This window comes from Glandiceps talaboti, chromosome 2 (genome assembly GCF_964340395.1).
Source record: "Glandiceps talaboti chromosome 2, keGlaTala1.1, whole genome shotgun sequence".
Lineage (NCBI taxonomy): Eukaryota > Metazoa > Hemichordata > Enteropneusta > Spengelidae > Glandiceps > Glandiceps talaboti.
Genome location: NC_135550.1, coordinates 33706181 through 33728193, shown reverse-complemented (window position 1 = coordinate 33728193; position 22013 = coordinate 33706181). Strand labels below are relative to the sequence as shown.

At 37.0% G+C, this 22013-nt stretch overlaps 1 protein-coding gene across 2 annotated transcripts in view; it reads right to left on the bottom strand.

Annotated features, from left to right (window-relative positions):
* LOC144451190 (U4/U6.U5 tri-snRNP-associated protein 1-like) overlaps positions 1 to 11557 on the bottom strand; it is a 32401-nt gene extending 20844 nt beyond the window's left edge. The window contains exons 1-6 of one of the 2 annotated variants that reach the window (XM_078141992.1): positions 11419 to 11557; positions 10497 to 10827; positions 7048 to 7152; positions 3204 to 3407; positions 2230 to 2341; positions 855 to 944 (exon numbers count right to left, since the gene is read on the bottom strand). In XM_078141992.1, the coding sequence (XP_077998118.1) occupies positions 855 to 944; positions 2230 to 2341; positions 3204 to 3407; positions 7048 to 7152; positions 10497 to 10771 (786 nt within the window). In that variant the 5' untranslated portion in view covers positions 10772 to 10827; positions 11419 to 11557. The remainder of the gene's footprint in view (positions 1 to 854; positions 945 to 2229; positions 2342 to 3203; positions 3408 to 7047; positions 7153 to 10496; positions 10828 to 11418) is intronic. The other variant, XM_078141999.1, reaches the window with a different exon arrangement.
* Positions 11558 to 22013: the final 10456 nt, after the last annotated feature.

The following is a 22013-nucleotide window of genomic DNA, read 5'->3' as shown; positions in this document are numbered from 1 at the left end:
GGGGCAGTGTAGTCAACTGATCATTATTAATATCAAGTTTTGTATTGTTGAAATTATTTTAAAACAAAATGTGTTGATTGATTATGTTCATCTTTATAGGTTGTAGACTTGGTACATCATGCTGTCAGTGCTGGGTTTTCAACACGTCCAATGCAAGCCTCTAAACAACCGTTAGGAAAACATTTGTCAACTCCAAAAATTTGACCTCATTCTTTAATTTTGGGAAATGAAAATTAAACATAAAGTTGAATCGTTCGCTGATACGAAACATTTCGGCCTGGATGAAGCATAGCTGTATGTCCAGTAAACTAAACATAAACAACTACGGTTAACTGAAATTTCCAAATGCCATGTCACTCTGATCGCCAATGTCTTCGGTAAAATTTACAGATAGCCAAATCCATTATTCTATCAGGATGTATTCTTATGCATTTTTTGTCAAGTTTTTTGTTATAAAAATCAATGTTATGGTCTGAATTTTTTAATATGTTGGGGCCCATGTTACTGAACTGACGTGAACCATAAGACACAGTTTGAACTCCGCAAAATTTGCATCAACAGAATGTTCAACATGAATTTTGACCCATTCCCACTCACAGAAATTTCCATTCTATGACGTAAGCACGTTTCACACAACTATGAATGACAATGAACACATTCAATATCATTTATTTAAGATGTAACACACAAAATCATCATCAAAACATGTGCATGTCTATCCAAAACCATTTTGAATACGAATTTTCACATAGTTAGCAAACCGGAAGGGATATGTCAATACGTGTTTTCTCGTAGTTAGCGCCTAAAGGGTTAATCTATAAAGCAGTATAAATTGATATTCTATTTCACTTTACCTGTTGTCTCCGTTTCTCAGCTGTGCCGAATTCATCAGCCACTAAATCACCAATACCAAACTCTTCATCCATTTCTGCCAGCATTTTAGCCTGAGGCAAATGGATGAAAGAAAACTGTTATTCAACACCTTCTTTCTGCTAGTCTCTAGAAACACGTGGAGACATTTCACATACAAACTGTTTCCCTATCATGACATCATATCACAATAAAAACATGATAAAGAATAAGTCTTCATATGAGTACTCTAAAATACCTTACTTCTATCAATCAATCAAAGAATTTATATAGTGCCTGACACTTCTAAGCGACAATTGTGGCATGATTTGAAATTACATGTACACTGAATATTATCATCCCATCATATTAAGTCATCCTTCTAAAATAAACTATCTAAGAAAAAAATATGAGGAAATCTCAATAATTATGCACACTAGGTTTGTACAAACTTACTTAATTAACCTTTACACAATTTAATCATTTATATTCTGTTCCACTTCATGAATAACTGACATGTCAAAGTATCTCACTATTCAGTTTTGTTTTGAGAACATTATTTTATTGACTGAAACCATGCATTTGTCAAACAAGCTTGCAAAGGTCTGAATTACATTACACTTCTTACAACCCAACCTCCAATGAAAATATTCATACAGATGTTGTGCTAGATTACATGTATTGGTTGCATAGCTTGTCTCCACATTTACTACAATAAGTCACAGACATTATTGAAGTTGCAGTAAAAATCAAAGAGATAGTATCAGCTATACACACCAGGGTAACCACAACAACTATTTGCTGTTGTCTGTAAATAGCAGTACAATGTGCTAGCTTTCCTTCCCACGTTCATGTTCAATAGTGGAGATGTGACACATCTCCGCAATTGAAGTGTAGCTTGACTGCTACTAAATACCATTTCTTTCACAATCATGACAGTAGTTCATAGTTCACAGTATCTTCAATCCATTTACACTGTCCCAGGACACTGCTGTATGTATGATCTCGAAATGACACAATGTACAAGTTTTCTAAAATTTAAATTCATTCAGTCATGAGTACAGGAACCAGATGCCTACTAATTAGTAATTGGGAGCACCCCAATGTTTATAGTCAACATTATCCCTTTGAGATGTACTGTAACTTCAACAATGTGTATTCTTATTGTAGTAAATGTGGAGACAGTCTATGTAACCAATACATGTAATACAGCAACATCTACACAAACATTTTCATTGGAGGCTGGGTTGTATTTGTCTTGGTCACAGTATAGAGCACATTTTGAATATTGTGTAAGGATCTCAACTTTATCTCAAATAGTCTATTTCATCGAGTACGACAAACCATTCTAGCTATCCTGTAAAATTTATGCTAACTTACCCTCTTGGCTGCAATTTCCTTCTCTTTTTGGATTTTTCTACTTTTCTGCACCCATGCAAAAGCATTGTCTAATTCATCATCAGCATCAACTTCTGTTAAACTTTTGACTTTACTGTAATCAATGGGGCATTGAAAAGATTTTAATGAAGTAATTCATTCTTGATGTTGTTAAAGGGAATGAACACTGTGACGTGGCATTCCTTGCTACTGTGGTAGTGAAGTAATACCCTGTGATAAGAATAATACTTATTATCATATATATACAGCAATTACTTGCACTGGAGTGCACACATACTAGTGGCCTTTGCATTGCAGTGAAGTACCGAAAACATTTACGCATACCTGCACACAAATTATATGATTTATCCTTGCTCACAACATCGCGTGATCACATACAGTGTGAGTTTTATGGAAATTGAATATCATAAATTTTACAGTTGTGCTACAACACCATTGGTGTTTTATTTGAATTGTGATTTGTACTCATTATCAATATAATGAAAACCAAGTCTTGTAAGGTATGTACATGTAAATTTATGAAAGTAAATAGTTCTGTATGTTTCATCAGATAAATACTGGTACTACCAGTACATATTAATAAAAACTTGTTTTGTCACTGCAATGATATATTTCAATCTGCTGTGTTCAGGAACATCCCCCACCCCCACCCCATATTTTTAGAGACTGAGAAAGTTCATCGAGTATAAACAGATGTATTAAGGTGTGGAAGTCAGTAGCCAATGTGACAAAGGGGTAGGTTTGTAAAATGCATACATTGCAACAAGTTCCTAATCTACAAATTCATCATATTATTGTACAATCAGCATTCAAACTAGTGTAAAGATTCAGCTCTAAGGGTGCAATATACAAATGATAACAAACCTTTCAGTCAACATGCAAATGAGCTTTAAAGAGAGTGGGTGTAAAATTGATAAATTCCCACACCTTGCTGAAATATTGTACTTGGCACTCACTTAAGCTTTTGATTAATTTTCCGTTTTTCTCTAATAAGTTCCATTTTTCGTCTAATCTCCTCTTTCTTCCTTTGTTCAGCAAGATTGACAGCTGGTTTGTGGACATCATCTCTCTTGTCATAAGGCTTTTCTTCAGCTTCACCTTCTGTTTTGTCAGCATCTGTCACTTCCAATGGTTTCAAACCTAATTTTATTCTTAGTTTACTGTAAAAAAAAAAAAAAGTGGTTTACTTTCACTGTCAATAAAAATTATGATTGCAAATCATGATTCTTTTTATTGCAATGAGATTTCTAAACCAATATTTTTTGAATAGTTTATTAATCTAATGTCTGGTAGATCATATACAAATCAATAAACGTGAGAATATATAAATTTAATATTTCATACTTTCTTTGTTGTTTTAGAAATTCTTAGTTACCTCCCAAAACACTGTGAATGATTCAAGTAATCAGGCTAAGGAGTTCAAAGTCTCGCCACGATATATGTTGCTCACTACAATCACAATTTTGCTTGTCATTATGCACTTTGTTCACTGCTGTAAACAATGATTTCTCTGCATAATGACGAAATGGCACTGTGGAAACTGTTATGTTGCCAATTTTTTTTAATTCCCAAAATTTCAGGTAGGATGCCATGGGACAGATAATTACTTTCTTATTTTGGGTTTTTAGCTGAAATTGTAGACCCTATATTAGATTCCATGTTACGGACCATGCCATTTTAAAACTGATGCATGACAAACGTAATTCCTTCGTTTATAGACAGAGGGTGTAAGAGTTCATTTCATTATGATTTTGTGTGTCAAAATAAATGAATGACAAAAACAACCACTTCAATGCTACAAAAACATGGTTTTATTATTCATCAACATCTAACAGAAGTTTCTTAAATCAAGATAATGTCTTACAATGTGATAAGGTCATTACAACTATAAATATTAAATGATGGTACTTTGACAAACCCACACGTTGACTGTTTTCTTGTAACATCAATGATAAGCCCACAGCCAGAGCAATGCTGAGCAAGGCGTTACAATAATTGTAGACATTACCTCATTACTAAAATCACTTGTGCCTGCAATTTCTCAGTTTTATAACATTAGACACAGTTTTGATGATCACCTGATGCCAAAGTCTAGACTGGTTCACTGTTTAGACACATTGATGAGATTCACCATACACAAAAATAAACAACACAGCACTATACTACACAATCACATGCATGTGATTCGTGTCAACAAAAGTTGACGAAGGGCTGCATGATGAGCAGATCATCAATTGTGAAGGCCTCACTTTATAGGACCTGCACACTAACTGATTTTAGTAGACTATGTGGAAAGGATGGTCAAAATCCACCATTGCAAAGGTTTTAAGCTAAGCATCATTGGGATATAACATGAAACCTACATATGTATATGAATGAAAATCCAGAAATTACTGATGTAATGTCACACATTTAACGTGAACTCTCAAGTCTCGAAAACACTGTGTTTTATTGCGAATTTTTATTTTCGCATTCACAACAAGTTGATCAATCAACTGATGTTAATTAAATCCTTCTATTAACATGAAAATCACAAGTTTGATCGTCTAAAATAGTTAATCAGCGATTTTAGTTATTTCAAACAGCTTTTGTACATTTTTTCACATGATACATTGTAGTTGAAACATGTTAGGCTGCCGTCAATGTGTTCATCACCATCAAGGTGCAGTGCAGTGCACGTTTTCCTGAGCCATCCAAATCAATGTGTATAAATTACAGAAATGTACAAATAAAATCTACTCATTTTGCTTTGAACAGTTTCCCAACTAGACACCAAAAACTAATGTCCCCCACCAAACACCAAGGCAATCAGTCTGGCAGTTTTTGAGTTTAAGTCGTCCACACACACACACACACACACACACACACACACACACACACACACACACACACACACACACACACACACACACACACACACACACACACACACACACACACACACACACACACACACACACACACACACACACACACACACACAAAGACACACAGTGACACACACAAAGACAGACGGACATACACCGCATCATGCCTATCGCACTACTGTACAGAACCTTATCAGTTTAGTTGTGCTAAGAAAAAATGCAGATAACGCATCCACAGACATCCCTACCAACTTTCAGCCCTATTCACCATGTAGTTTTCAAGTTTCTGACCAAAATTGAGATTTTTAGACCTAATTTGCATATTGCTGATGATGATCACATTTGTGACTACCTCTTCATGTACAAATCCCTATAGGCACCCCATTAAATTTTCATCCCAATCTGCTCAGTAGTTTTGAATTAGATTTTTGACCAAAAAGACACATTTTTAGCCCTAATTTGCATATCACTGATGAGATCATCATATCACAAATACATCTTATTCTAAACACTCATTAGAACGTTCCCACCACATCTCAGCCGCATCTGCTCAATCATTTTGGAATTATAGACTTTTGATGAAAAAGACACATTTTTAGCCCTAATTTGCATATCACTGATGAGATCATCATATCAAGAATACATCTTAATCTAAACACCCCTTAGAACGTTCCAACCACATCTCAGCCGCATCTGCTCAGTCATTTTGGAATTATAGACTTTTGACCAAAAAGACACATTTTTAGCCCTCATTTGTATATCACGGATGGAATCGTGTCATGAACAATTCTTAAACTAAACACCCCCAAGAACATTCCCATCAAATTTCAGGCCAATCTGCCAAGTAGTTTTGAGTTTAATTTAATTTTTTGACCAAAAATCACATTTTTTTACCCAAAACACACATCTCTGACACGACCATTTTCATTTGAACAATTTCCCATCTACACGCACTAAGTAATGTCCCTACCAAATACCAAGGCAATCGGCCCAGCAGTTTTTGAGTTTAAGTCGTTTACACACATACACACACACACACACACACACACACACACAGACACACACACACACACACACACACACACACACACACACACACACACACATTTCCCCATGCCTAATAAAAGCATGAGAACTCGTAAATACAATTTCTCATTGAAACTATGCTTTGCAGAGACAGTAAAATGTTTTACAAATTGAATTGTAAGTGAGTTTGTTGTGTTTATCAATGTCATGGTACATGAAGTAGCTACATAGGACAGGTCCTTCATCTTCCAATTTCGCATTAAAAGATTCCCTTTTGAGGGATGGTTAAACTAAAATGAAGGAATTGTTTCTTGAGAATCAGTTTTAAAATGACACGGCCCCCCTTAATGGAATGTGATGTGGCAAGAAAAAGATCATGTGGTGTATTTCTTGATTGAAATCATTCTGCAGCTAGCAAACACATTATGGCAAGCCAAATTGTGACTGCAGTGTACAAAATACATAGCAGTGAGACTTTATACTCCTCAGCCACACAATAGCAATAATGGACAACAAATTAGCTGATCATATTTCATCAAGCCTTTATGAGGTAGGAAAGAACTCAACCACTGGTAATCAACTAGTTGTGGCAGAGGTATAAGCAAGTGATATAGTGGGGTTTTTTCAAAATACTAAATATGTCAAAACTGTACTACTAAAAGTTTTTGTCATCAGTGGACGACCATACTAGTACTAGAGCAGTAAAACATGCCAAACAGACAGTCACTATATTTGGCAACTGAACTATTTATTGTAAACTGTGTAGATTACAACTCTGCAAATGACTATCACACTCACTTCTATATTCATAACCCCCCCCCCCCCCCCCCAGTATATGAAGAGAGGACTATCTGTGTGGATGGGATGGGGAGATACACTATTACAATATATTCATTCAAATACTTACTTTGTTTCTTCAATACTCAATGACATACCCTCACCACCACCAGAAGCAGCACCTCCAAAACTAGCATCAGTCTTGCCAGTTTCTGGAATGATAAACGGAGTATTACTTGATTATCAAACATTCCAATACTGTATACTGCAATATCAAAACGCATACTATTTTCATGTAACAAGAGAACGAGTCAATGAGCACAATGTATGCATTGGTGACTCACACTAAGGGCTAACAACATTGAGAACACAATATTTCTTGGTTGGTAATGTTGAAGTGACATGCATTGGCTGAGTTTGGCTCGAACATCATCACTCAATATTTATAACTACATGGGCTGCATTGCATTGTTACACTACAGTAATGTTGCATCTCACAAATGTTTTGGTGTGTTGTTCGACTTTTGAGATGTTATAATAGCATTGAAAGATTACAATAGTAGTGTTCACATGGTAAACACTATCACACATGCGACATACAGGGCCAAAAAAAAAAGAAAAGAATTGTTTCTGGTCAGTCTTTTTTTTTGTGTTTGCCTAGGACATGCAGACTGCAGATCTGTGGGGAAACACAAAAGTAACCCTACCTACTTCAGTGAAGACAACACAATCTTGAACAAGTCATTGAGAATGACATAGTCCCCGCTATGATTGTTTTTTAAGGAATTATCACTACTCTGATCACGCAACAACACCTGTGAACCTAAATCAAACAGACTTAGATATGTTGTGTCTGCTTGTTGGACATGGAACATGCCTACAACAATAAAGGATGGGTCGGGTATGGGGGATTGTATCACGACGAAAACGGATATGCACATGTATGTCATAGAACACTGTCCTAAGACCAACTTTGAATGAGATCTGTTCAAGCATGTCTGAGTTATGGCTTTGGACATAGAAAAATCGCAAACAAAATGGCTGCCAGGCGGCATATTGGATCTATCACAACAACAATGAATATGCACATGTATGTCATAGAACACTGTCCTAATACCAACTTTGAATGAGATCTGTTCAAGCATGTCTGAGTTATGGCGTTGGACATGGAAAATTCGCAAACAAAATGGCTGCTAGGCGGCCATATTGGATCGTATCACAACAACAATGAATATGCACATGTATGTCATAGAACACTGTCCCAATACCAACTTTGAATGAGATCTGTTCAAGCATGTTTGAGTTATGGCTTTGGACATGGAAAATTCTCAAACAAAATGGCTGCCAGGCAGCCATATTGGATCGTATCATGATGAAAATGGATATGCACATGTATGTCACAAAACACTGTCCTAATACCAACTTTGAATGAGATATGTTCAAGCATGTCTGAGTTATGGCTTTGGACATGGAAAATTCACAAACAAAATGGCTGCCAGGCAGCCATATTGGATCGTATCATGATGAAAATGGATATGCACATGTATGTCACAAAACACTGTCCTAATACCAACTTTGAATGAGATATGTTCAAGCATGTCTGAGTTATGGCTTTGGACATGGAAAATTCACAAACAAAATGGCTGCTAGGCGGCATATTGGATCTATCACAACAACAATGAATATGCACATGTATGTCATAGAACACTGTCCTAATACCAACTTTGAATGAGATCTGTTCAAGCATGTCTGAGTTATGGCTTTAGACAGGGAAAATTTGCAAACAAAATGGCTGCTAGGCGGCCATATTGTCCGTCCCGGACTTTGTCTGGCGGGGACTAACAAGCAAATGACATCTGCCCCACATACACACTTAAATGTGTATCACCTCGATAATAATGATGGTAGTCAAAGTTTACACCCTAAACGATACCCAAATAATACCGTAGTACAAGTACAGCAAGACGGTACATCATTAGTTTCCGTGGCTGGGTAAATCAACCGAGATTTTCCAAGCCTTCCGAACACATAATAGTACACATATGACGTTATGACCATTTTTGCTATTGTGTCGATGAATACGAATGAAAACTTCAAATATATACTTATTCTTAAAGAACAACTACCCCGGTACGGTTCCATGTTAGAATTACTGTCCTAAATGATAAAGTTTGGATGTGAATCGCAACTGTCGTAGCACAATATGGCAGCCATGTTTGTCACTCCACATGCGCACTGATCGTATTCTGTAATTCATAGCCCAAATTCGTCACAAAAATATATATATTTTGGGAAAATTTTGATGAAAAATCTTTTTCCATTAGTATAAATAAAAAGGATATCAAATTGTATAAAAATAAAAGAAAATGAATTGTTTATAGATTATTTTTATGAATGACAAGCAAGTTTACAAGGCGAAATAACAACTCAAAACTAACTGATAGCTAGCCTATAGGTGCATGTATCAACTGTGTAGCAAGAGTGGTGTGCTTGCCAACGTCGTCAAAGCTGTGTAACTGTAAATCTCCATCCCGAAATTTTTACATTGTGAATTATATTAAAGGTTTGGAAATTGTTGATCTGAACAAATTTCTGTGCATTCTAGTTTCCTTGATTGTAGGCCTTTTCGATGTTGAAAACATTTTTTCACTCTCTAATAGTAAGCCACCCCTTTATTGATCAAAATCGTGGAGAACCCTGCACTTGCTCTAAAGTACTAAATAAATAAATAAATAAATAAATAAATAGTAGACTGAGAGACAGGTTTATTGAGAATCTAAAAAAAAATTTTAAAAATAAAATAAAATAAAAATCGCATCATCACACCATTTTAGACAGACTGTCCTGACCAGAAACAATTCTTTTCTTTTTTTGGCCCCCAGTACTGAGCAGTCATTACATCTGATCATGATTTACTATCACAAGTTTTGTGACCACAACAAGAGTAATCATATAATGACACACAGCCAGACCAAAAACAATGTAACACAACATGGAATCAAATGTAAACTGTTCGTTCGTGAATTTTGCAAAATATAGATACAGACAGCTTTAAAATGTGACAAAAATTCCCCAAATTTTGAATTTCCAGAAAAATTAGTCTAAAAATGACAATAAATGTACAAATAAAAAATATGCAAACATACTTTGTTTTAATTCCAGCTGACTGCCACATGGAGTGGCTTTTCTGCTGTCATCATTTCAAGAGTTTATGAATTCAAGAGAATAAAAAAACACCTATATAATAATGGCATTTTATTAATGTTACATGTACTGTGGTATACGATAGAAATGCTGCAGGAAAAAAGTCAAAAAGTACTGAAAATGGCAAAATTTTGATTTCCAGAAATAGCTAGTTGTGACCAAGGATGGTGAACTTACAACATCTGCTAAAGCACTCAATGCATTGCATGTAGTCGTATAAGAAGATATGAGGGTTTAAGATGGCACCCTCTAAAGGTATACATTTTGTATGCGAGCATACAAATCACATTGCCTGATGGTCTAGCTCACTTGCAGTGTATTGGCACTGATGACAGAGGTCTGTATTGATGCAGAGCCTGTTGGGAGCTAATACACTTACCCGTAAGATCATCCAGCTTTTCATGTTTTATCTTTATGGGGGACTCTTCTTCACTATCACTTCTTCGCCTTTTTCTCCTTTTTTCTTCACCTCTCTTCCTATCCTTATCCCTTTCCCTGGATCTAGACCTTGACCTGTCTCTATCCTTATCCCGGTCTTTATCCTTATGTCTATGTTTCCTTTCGTCCCTATCCCGATCCTTGTCTTTGTGTTTGTGTCTCTTTTCTTCTCTATCACGGTCTTTTTCCTTATGCTTTTTAGAAGACCCCATGGCTATAGCTAGGGCAAAAATTCAGATTGTGGAAGGATAGTTGTATTAACTCTGACCTGAAAAGGAAAACAAATTAAAATAACAGACACAAACGTTTTATCAGTAAATGATAACACTGTTGGAAAATTATCTCTAATAAACTAAAAATATTGTTCCTACATATGGCACATCTGCATTGCGCGAACTACTGGATTCCAGGCTCTCTTTTATAAGACTTGTGCGATTCAGCAACAGCATTTATAAATTAACTACAGAATTTACTTCAAATAATTGAAATTTCACTTTGTCAATGTCATGTTTGGTGGGCTTCTGACATGATCAGACCACAGGGACTGTGGTCAGACAAAGGTTGTAAGCGGTAAATCATCCTTGTACAACATTTCTACTTACTGGCTGGACTGTCTAACCACGAAAATAGTACACACCTTCAACGTTACATATAATTATTAAGACTCGATGCAAAAGTTGCATTTCACTACTGCACACACTTATGTACGAAATGGGCAAAACAATTATATCTTGACACAAACATCTGTCTCTGCAGACTCAAGTCTTCACGCAAATTGTTGTCATCTGATGATGATAACGTTACATGATACTGCGCAAGCATGCCTAGGAAGACCTGTTTGGAGGACATTAGTACTTACCTAAGTCACAACAAGGAAAAGGTGGTTTCTGAATGAGTTTTTTTTCCAATTTAGTATGGTAAACGGCAATAAGATATGAGTTTGCTCATTCTCTTAGTACACACACACACAACGTGATCACAACGCAAAAGATGGTGGATTTCCCATAATGCTCTACAGGGCATTGACCTTTGACCCCCACCAGACCTGAAACGACCGTACGAATCCTCGTCTGAGACTTTCAAGAAGTCTTGTCCGTTGATAGTTGTGAGTGAGTACGAGAAAAAACAAACACCTTTGTCTAATTCTTGAGGAAGTAGTCAAAGTTGCATTGAGCACAAAATCCTCCATGCATGTCATGTCTTTGTCCTCCACTTATGCGGAGCCTGGTGCGGAGGCACTGTCACTTGTGAACTATTCTTGGCACTGTCACGTGTGAACTATTCTTGTTGCGGAATAGACTTGTGTCTGTTCCACTTGTGTCTATTGCACAACAGTCACCGGTAACGGTATTTTTTTGATATCGTAAATACCTATATAATAACGTCATTATTTTGTATTATGATCATCCTAGACTAGAATAGCACCATCATGGAATGGAATATTAGTTCACAAGTGACTGTGAGCTGCAATGGTCCTCAGACCACACGAGAATGGTCACAATACAATCTGATTAAAATCCGATGTAGATGTCGGCTAATCGTTCATTGCTATTTGTAAACATGTACCAAGAAGGTCAATTCAGGCAAAATAACGAAGGTAAAATAGCAATGAACAATTAACCGACATCTACATCGGATTTTTAATCAGATTGGGGACAAATACAAATATAAATGGTGTTAGACTGCAGTCAGAATTTATGGTGGGGTGTGACCTAGGAAGAAATTGGTGGTTCAGAATCAAAGGGGGCATAACATTTCTGATGGTATGAACAAATAGAGGCACAAACTATTTTGCGCATGATGTGAACCAAATTAAACCTCAGGAGCAGTGGATCATTTACTGAGTAAATTAAAAATTGCCACAATAAACCTTTATTCAGTGATGAGATGGGTTGCACCCATGCGAATGTATCTCTCTCTCTCTCTCTCTCTCTCTCTCTCTCTCTCTCTCTCTCTCTCTCTCTCTCTCTCTCTCTCTCTCTCTCTCTCTCTCTCTCTCTCTCTCTCTCTCTCTCTCTCTCTCTCTCTCTCTCTCTCTCTCTCTCTCCCTCCCTCCCTCCCTCCCTCCCCTCCCCCCCTCCCTCCCTCCCTCTCCCCCTCTCTCTCTCTCTCCTCTCTCTCTCTCTCTCTCTCTCTCTCTCTCTCTCTCTCTTCTCTCTCTCTCTCTCTCTCTCTCTCTCTCTCTCTCTCTCTCTCTCTCTCTCTCTCTCTCTCTCTCTCTCTCTCCTCTCTCTCTCTCTCTCTCTCTCTCTCTCTCTCTCTCTCTCTCTCTCTCATGTAAGGTTACTAATAATGTTTCTGTAATCAGAGTATAAGATGTCAATAGACTTTCATATTTTGGTTTGACATTTAAACACTTTTTACAGAAATTTAGAGTTTTTTAACAAAAACTTAAATTAAATAGAATAAATAGTTTGCAATGAGATGTTTTAAGTCTTGTTACAAACCTTTAGAAAAGTCAGTTCTAATATAAAAAAAAATTGGACCAAAATATTTCTCCTCAGCCCCCCCCCCCCCCTGTAATTCTGACCCCAGCCTTATTTGGTTTTACATTATTCAAAAAATACTGTCATCGGTGTTTTTGCAAAGAGTGATGACGGTATTTTGTGAATAAATAAATACGTAGTAACGCCATTATTTTACTACTACTATGAAGGCTTTCAAATCAAAGGCACAGTAATGTGTAAGGTTTTATCTTTCTGTTTCTTACAAAATAGTTGTTTTTTTCAGGAGGATGGATTTTACTGAAATATATGAAGACACTATTTCCAGTGTTTCCAAAGCAGCAAAACTTGGTGAGGTAAAGACACTGAAAAGACTAATTAAAGCTAAGAAAAGTGTAGATGTAGCTGATAATAGGGGATGGACACCTCTCCATGAAGCTGCTTATGCAGGGAAGTCAGAATGTCTCAAAGTATTAATATTGCATGAAGACACAGGTAAGTCACTATGATATAGAGAACTTCATTCTTCTCCACAGACTACATGTATTCCCTAATACACAAACACAAACTGTAACCTTGGCAGTCAGAAAACTGACAAATATACTTTGAATGCATCAGGCTCAATAAAACAATGCCATGGGACACACTACCCATATATTTTTTCAGGTTAGGGTCAGCTATCACTATCAGAAACACAAATATTTTTATTTTGCTTCATACAATACTCCGTGCTAGGCCCATAATTTTGGTAAAAAAACATATCTTGAAACTGCATGGTAAATCAGGTAAATCAGGGGTTATTATTCTGCACTGAGTTATTGTTGAAAACATTTTGACACAATTGGTCCTAACAACCATGACCACACCTTTAGCGACAATGAAATAAGGATGGTTATTACAAAGATAACAACAGGGATGGGCAGGTAAGTCAATGATTATTCAAAAAATGCATACAAATATGCTTAGCAACAGGACCACGCCCATAGCAATGACTAAATGATGGTTTATATTGCAAAGATGAAAAGTGAAAAGGGTAGGCAAATTAATAAAGATTCCAAAAACGTATGCAAATATGTCTAGCAACAAAACCATGAACATAGCAACAGCTAACTACAGTTGTGCCACAGTGCCAGTGGTGGTATTTTGTTGTATTTGTAAGTTGGGAACTTAATATAAAAATTCAAATTAAATTTCATCAGAATGATCACAGGAAAAGGGTACTAATTGTAATTCGTAGAAATGTTGTATAATCGCTCAGTTTGTCAAGACAAGAATGGGACATCAACAAGAAGCTATCATTGTCCTCACATTCTTGTTATGGTCAGCTAATGAGCTATGATATCACCATTATGCACATACTACATATAATCCATACTTTACTGTGTATTGACTTTCCCTCCAGAGGTGGATAGACGATGTTATGAGGGCCAAACTGCACTGTACTTTGCAGCAATGCAGGGACACTCACAATGTGTTACAGAATTGCTCCATGGAGATGCAGACCCCAATCTACCGGACAATGAACTTGGTACACCACTACTCATGGGTAGGTAGACATGTGAATGAAGAGCAGAAGGCTAAATTACATTAGGCAACACATGTTTTGTCAATGCGGATTTTACTAAAATATCGCATAATGGATGCCCCTTGTTATTACTTGCCATTATTTTTTTTTCATTTTTAGCACAACTGAACTTCTTATGTTCAGTAGTGCTATAGGCATGGCAAAGTGTCTGTCTGTTTGTGAGGATGTGTGTCCGTGTCTGAGTGTGTGTGTGTGTGTAAACAACTTAAGTCACAAACCGCTGGACTGATTGCCATGCTATTTGGTATATTACCCTGGGTGTCTAGTTGCGAAATTGTTCAAATCAAAATGATCTTACCACTGATGTGTGATCTTGGTAAAAAATGGGATTATTGGTATAAAATCTTAAACTCAAAACTTAGCAGTAAAGAATTCTTCATAACATGATGATCCCATAAGTGATATGCAATTTAGAGATGTAAGAATGTGTGTTTTTGGTCAAAAGTCTATAATTCCCAAATTACTGAGCAGATTGAGCTGGGGATGCATCTGGGGATGTATAGATGAAGGTGAATTCCTAACATAATGATTCCATTGGTGATATGCAAATTAGGTCTAAAAGTCTCAACTTTGCTCAAAAATTTATATCACAAACACTACACAGGGAATGGGACTGAAACTTGGTGGGGATGTTTCTGGAAGTGATATTCTGCAGTTATTGTTGAAAATATATTGACAGAACTGGCCCTAGCAACCGTGACCATGCCCTTAGCAACAGTGAAATGATGCATATTACAAGAGAACAATAGGAATGGGTGGGTAAGTGAATAAACATACAAAAGGTGAATGCAAATATGCCAAGTAACAAGACCATGCCCATAGCAACAGCCAAATGATGGCAGTTATGGTAAGGTAACAACAGGACCTGATAGGCAACTGGATAAACATAAACAAAAAACTGTACAGTTGTGCTACAACATCATTGGCACTATTTTTGAATGTGCATGTTTTGGCCAAATCAGGCACTGCAATAAAACAAATCATACTCCATCAAATGGTTTATCATATCTTTTTTACGATCATTTGACAAGGTATTATAATGAGAACCAAAGACATATAGAGGGTCACCCTCAAAGGAACTTACAAAATAAGTGTAAATATTCAAAGATCAGGTTTTTCAATTCCTTTTTTCCTGTGTTTTTTCAAAGCTGTACGTGGTAATCACCTGGATTGTGTTAAACTATTACTGGAAAGTAATGCCAATATCAAGTGTCAGTATGTTAATGGATGGAGTGTTCTCCATGAAGCAGTCCATCAAGATTTACCAGATATGTTGTCTTTTCTCCTGGAACATGGAGCTGATTTTAATCTAGAGGAAGATTATGAAATGACACCAGTATTTACTGCAGCTAAATATGGCCGACCAGAATGTCTCCGTAGACTTCTAGAAGCAGGTTTGTTTTATTTGCAGTAATACTTAATATACAATGACAAAGTTACTTCCTGTCATCTTTATCAAGTGTGTAATGAATTTAGTGTCTTTCAATAAATTTACCTAGCATGAATTCCCCTTTTCAATCAATGCTGTATGGTAAATTGTATCATTGGCGATATTTTTACTGAATGACGGCAATATTTTGAGTACCAAATCAATTGCTGCATACCTCAAAAACTTCAATACGTAGAGTCCAGGGTAGAGTCCATTGAAGTGTCTGACCCCATATAATCACATGCAAGCTTTCTTGTAAAGAAATGACCTTTGACCCTGATCTTATCAAAATCAAAGTATTTCTTGCATATTGCAGACCATTTGTAGCATTTATGAGTGACAGTGATGTCTATTAAACAGTAGAATCTAATTTCATATTTACTTTTATTTAAGGTGCTAACCCAAATAAACCTGCTGAAGATGGTGGTACAGCAGTCTTCATTGCCAGTCAAGAAAATCACATAGAAAGTTTACAACTGCTTATTGACTATAAGGCCAGCGTAAACAAGAGAACTGAGGATAATTACCTCCCAGTCCATGTAGCTGCAGCAAAAGGCAATTACAGGTAATCATTAAATATGGTGCCAATGGAGTTGTTGCACAGCTAGCTGAATACATGGCTTTAATTGATCAGGGGACGTCATATTTGAAGGGTTTAATTAGTTGAACATCTCAATTTTTCATCTAGATAATCCTGCTAGAAACAAAGACTTAGAGGGTTGACTGCTGCATATCTCTATCAGTATCTTAACAAACTGGTTCTGAAGTTTGTTGCTAAAGGCATAGTCATGGGTTAGCCTGGAATCCATGCGGATGGGGATTTTAAATTTTAGTTTCCCCTAAACTAAAATTAAAATCCCCATCTGCATGGATTCCAGGCTAGGTCATGGTTGCTATGCATGTTTGTGTTAATTTTTACTACTGAACTGAGATTCAGTAGTGCTGAGGCATAGTGAAATGTCCATCTGTCTGTCTGTCTGTGTATGTAAACATCGTGACTTAAACAAAAACTTCGACTAATTGCTTCAAATTGGTATTTGGGTGATTTGGGTAAAAGAATGTCAGTTTTGCAACTTTTGGTTTTAAAAAACTTAAATTGTAACACTAGTAGACAGATTGATCTGAATTTGGTGGGAATGTTATCGGATGTAATGATGAAGAATTGTTCATGGCATGCTGATTCCATCAGTGATATGCAAATTAGGTATATAATGTGACTTTCTGGTCACAAATCTATAATTCCAAATGTATACTGCAGATTGGGCTGAAATTTGGTTGGGATGTTTATAGGAATATTTGATGTTGAATTATTAATGACATGATGCGCCCATCATTGATGTGCAAATTAGGTCTAAACATGAAAAGTTTGGTAAAAAAATATATCTCAAAAATAAATTAATTGGTGGATCGCCGATAAACTTTCATGGGGATGTTTTTAGAAGTGCAGATTTTATTCAAGACATTGACACAACTGGCCCTAGCAACCATCATCATGCCCTTAGTAACTGCCAAATGCGAATATAGTTTGAAAAAATAACATTGGATAGGCAAGTGAATAAACATTCAACATATGTATGCAAATATGTCAAGCAACAAGACCACACCCATAGCAACAATGAAATGATGGTGTATATTGCAAAGATAACAACAGAGATGGCTATAGGGAAGTGGAAAAACATTTTATTTTAATTGACTTATAGTCTGTTAGCAGCTAAGATACTGTTCATAGCAATTTTTACAATATAAAATGATGGTGTATATTGCATAGATAACAAAGCTGGATTACCGTGTGGATGAATATTTTTTTTCAAAAAGCATGTAAACTATACTGCAGTGCTACAATGCCATTGTGCTATTTTTATAAGAACAGTTGAAGAATGTAAGTAATTAATATAGTTATAATATTGGCTGGCTGGACATTTCCTTTAAATCTGATCCTTGCTATTGGTGTATGTTTTACAATTAAATAATCATCACAAAAACCATATAAAAGTATGTGTTTGCAGTTGTTATCGTAGTTTCAAATAGATAACTGAAATCTATTGACTTCTGTGAATTATTGGGGGCAATACAAACTCTATGTCTGATAATAATCTAATGAATCACTTTCCTTTAACAGATGTTTGGAAATCCTTATGCAGCATGCCAACAAAATGAAGCTAAATGACAGTTATGAAAGCCCTATAAATATGGCCATATATCGAGGTTGCAATGACTGTGCCAAATTCCTGATTCAGAATGGATTGGAAATCAGTAAACCATATTACACCTGTACATTGTCAAATGTATCGGAGTTCACTTCACTACAGTGTGCAGTTGCATGCAATAATGTAGACATGATTCAGTTTTTATTGGAAAATGGTGCAGAAATCAATCAACCTGGTCAGTGTGTGATATGTGTGGCATGTGACCAGGAAATAGAATTATCCATTCTTCAACTTCTTCTTTCACATGGTGCCAGGCCATGCTGCATACAGTATGATTCCATCCCAGTAAGAAATGATTGTATTATTCCTAGATCTTTGATAGGATATCAGATCGATGATAAAACAAAATTACTCATTAGCTCTGGCCTTGGCTTTGAAAGTAAGATTTTCCAGAAGTGTAGTAGGGATAAGAGGACTGAATGTTTAATTTCCATGATGCGTATCTCAACATTTGATTACAAAACAAAAGATGTGTTTAATTTGATGGCCTTTGCTTTGAACTATATTGGAAATGTATCACTGTGCACACATGTATATCAGGCTGCAGCCAAGGAGGAATCTATGTGGAATACAGTACGTAGTTGTGCAAGTAAGTATAATGAGTCTTCATTTCCAGGTAGAATATGTGTAGCTTCACTGAACTTGAAAATTGTATTGAATATTGAATATTGATTATCTATGAAATGAGTAATAAACCAAAAGGATGGCACCCAGAAGGGTTATAGGAATGCACTCTCTCATATTTTGGTAGGATGTAAAATTAGTGTATTTACAGTTGTACTCAAAATAATGTTGGCATACCAGCTACGGTTTGCTGCAAAGTGTTATTGCCCATGATCCATATCTTTGGACATTATAGAATCGTCATCAGGTGGACAGCCCTGTCAATTTTTGCCCAGAGCACAGAAATTAGTGAAATATAAGGTGACCTAGATTTTAGCCCAACTGAACTGAGGTTTGGTTGTGCTATAGGCATGGTGTGGTGTCTGTCTGTGTGTGTGTGTGTGTGTGTGTGTGTGTGTGTGTGTGTGTGTGTGTGTGTGTGTGTGTGTGTGTGTGTGTGTGTGTGTGTGTGGATGACTTAAACTCAAAACCGCTGGGCCAATTGTTTGGATGTTTGGTGGGGATGTTGCCTGTGGTGTCTAGTTGGGAAATTGTTCAAAGCAAAATGATTGCATGACGGGTGTATGATTTTGGTCAAAAAATGTCATTTTGGTCAAAAAACTTACAATTTGGATAATTATGCACTCCATTTCGCTCACTGGTTTTGAAATATCAGTGTAAACTTTACAGTTCATGCCTCAAGCAAAAGTCAATATTTTGTGAGATCTGTAAGAAAACTCAGTATAAGCAAAACAATAAACATGACAGGCACATAAACTACTGTTTCACAGTATTCTAGTTTATGTAATACTGTGCTAGATGCTAGACCAAGTGGTCATGAGTTTTTGGAGACCTATAATTTTCAGCTGAGAAAGTTGTTGTTGCTAACAACTTATTTATCTTGTTGATGTTATTGTTACTGATGGGGAAAATAGATATAGTTAGGTCTGTACACAGTAGTTTATAGTAGTAATAGTACTCATTAAGTCTTTACTCTTACAGGTTGTCCCAGATCTCTACAACAACTGTGTCGTATCAAGGTACGACACATGCTTGGACCAGAAAAACTTATCAGAGCTGAAGAATTCATCAGTCAACTTCCATTACCATCTCTTCTCCAAAATTACTTGTTGATGAAATAAGAGACATATTGTTCATACAGTTGGAAGGATCATTGAATCACTTGCAACCACCAAGAATAGAGATTCTGAGAAACCCCTGTATTTATAGTTGTCTCTTAACTTATGGAACAGTTTGACCACTCTCTTAACTTATGGAACAGTTTGACCTCTGTCTCTTAACTTATGGAACAGTTTGACCTCTGTCTCTTAACATATGGAATAGTTTGACCACTGTCTCTTAACTTATGGAACAGTTTGACCATGCACTGTCTCTTAACCATGACAAGTTCCTGGGCTACATGAGTGAGAGACTGTGCCAAGGACCCACTGATAGCTAGCGGTAGTAGACAATGACAAGTCCCTGGGATACATGAGTGACAGACTGTGCCACCAAGGAGCCACTGATAGCTAGAGGTAGTAGACCATGACAAGTCCCTGGGCTACATGAGTGAGAGACTGTGCCAAGGAGCTACTGATAGCTAGAGGTAGTAGACAATGACAAGTTCCTGGGCTACATGAGTGAGAGACTGTGCCAAGGACCCACTGATAGCTAGTGGTATAGTAGACAATGACGGTATCCAGTCAAAACGGCCCCAACGTCAAAACGGCCCCGCCTTTAATGGTCAAAACGACCCCAATTACCCCGCCTTTAATGAGCATAAAATGTAGACTTTTGACCCCCTAATTTTGAGACAGTTGTAGAGTTTGCGCCTGTGTTTCAAACCGACTGCGGTACGTACATGTGTACCCAACTTCAGGTCGAGTGCCCCTTGGATACAAGTACTACGTACGGTTCTACGCGTAGCTGTACACACAGTTCTTCTCGTGATTGTTACAGGAACCAAACAATCGGTACTTGTCAATCTCCCATTAAAGGCGGGGCCCTTTTGACCTTTTAAAGGCGGGGCCGTTTTGACGTTGGGGCCGTTTTGACCGGTAACCGACAATGACAAGTCCCTGGGCTACATGAGTGAGAAACTGTGCCACCAAGGAGCCACTAATAGCTAGAGGTAGTAGACAATGACAAGTCCCTGGGCTACATGAGTGAGAGACTGTGCCAATTAAGGAGCCACTGATAGCTACAGGTAGTAGACAATGACAAGTCCCTGGGTTACATGAGTGAGAAACTGTGCCAAGGACCCACTGATAGCTAGTGGTATAGTAGGCAATGACAAGTCCCTGGGCTACATGAGTGAGAGACTGTGCCAAGGAGCCACTGATAGCTAGTGGTATAGTAGACAATGACAATTTAATTAAGTCCCTGGGCTACATGAGTGAGAGACTGTGCCAAGGAGCCACTGATAGCTAGTGGTATAGTAGACAATGACAATTTAATTAAGTCCCTGGGCTACATGAGTGAGAGACTATGCCAAGGAGCCACTGATAGCTAGTGGTGTAGTAGACAATGACAATTAAGTCCCTGGGCTACATGAGTGAGAGACTGTGCCAAGGAGCCACTGCTAGCTACAGGTAGTAGACAATGACAAGTCCCTGGGCTACATGAGTGAGAGACTGTGCCAAGGAGCCACTGATAGCTAGTGGTATAGTAGACAATGACAAGTCCCTGGGCTACATGAGTGAGAGACTGTGCCAAAGAGCCACTAATAGCTAGGGGTAGTAGACAATGACAAGTCCCTGGTTTACAACAGTGGGAGGCTGTGCCAGCAAATTGTTGGACATGTAATAATACAAACTGTACTCGTTAAAAGGGAGGAGCATAATTTATTTGTCAAAAGAATTTATTATGTACAAATATACCATGTTAGAGCTACAGCTACTTACAAGAAATGTATTGAGAACATTCTAAAATGACTGAAAGACTTCATTTCTGTATATTTCTCTACATCACCAGTTTTGAGTTATCAGTACCAACCATTTTTATCACTGTAGCTTTGCCCTCAAACATCACATAACCTCAAGAATTTTCACCATCATTTGCATAACCCCATTCAATGTCACCATCATTGCTTTAATTGGTATTTTATAGTATAGATGGGATGGTATATCTTTGTAATACACATCAAGGACATTAATTACTTTTCTATTTTGATCAAATTTACACTAT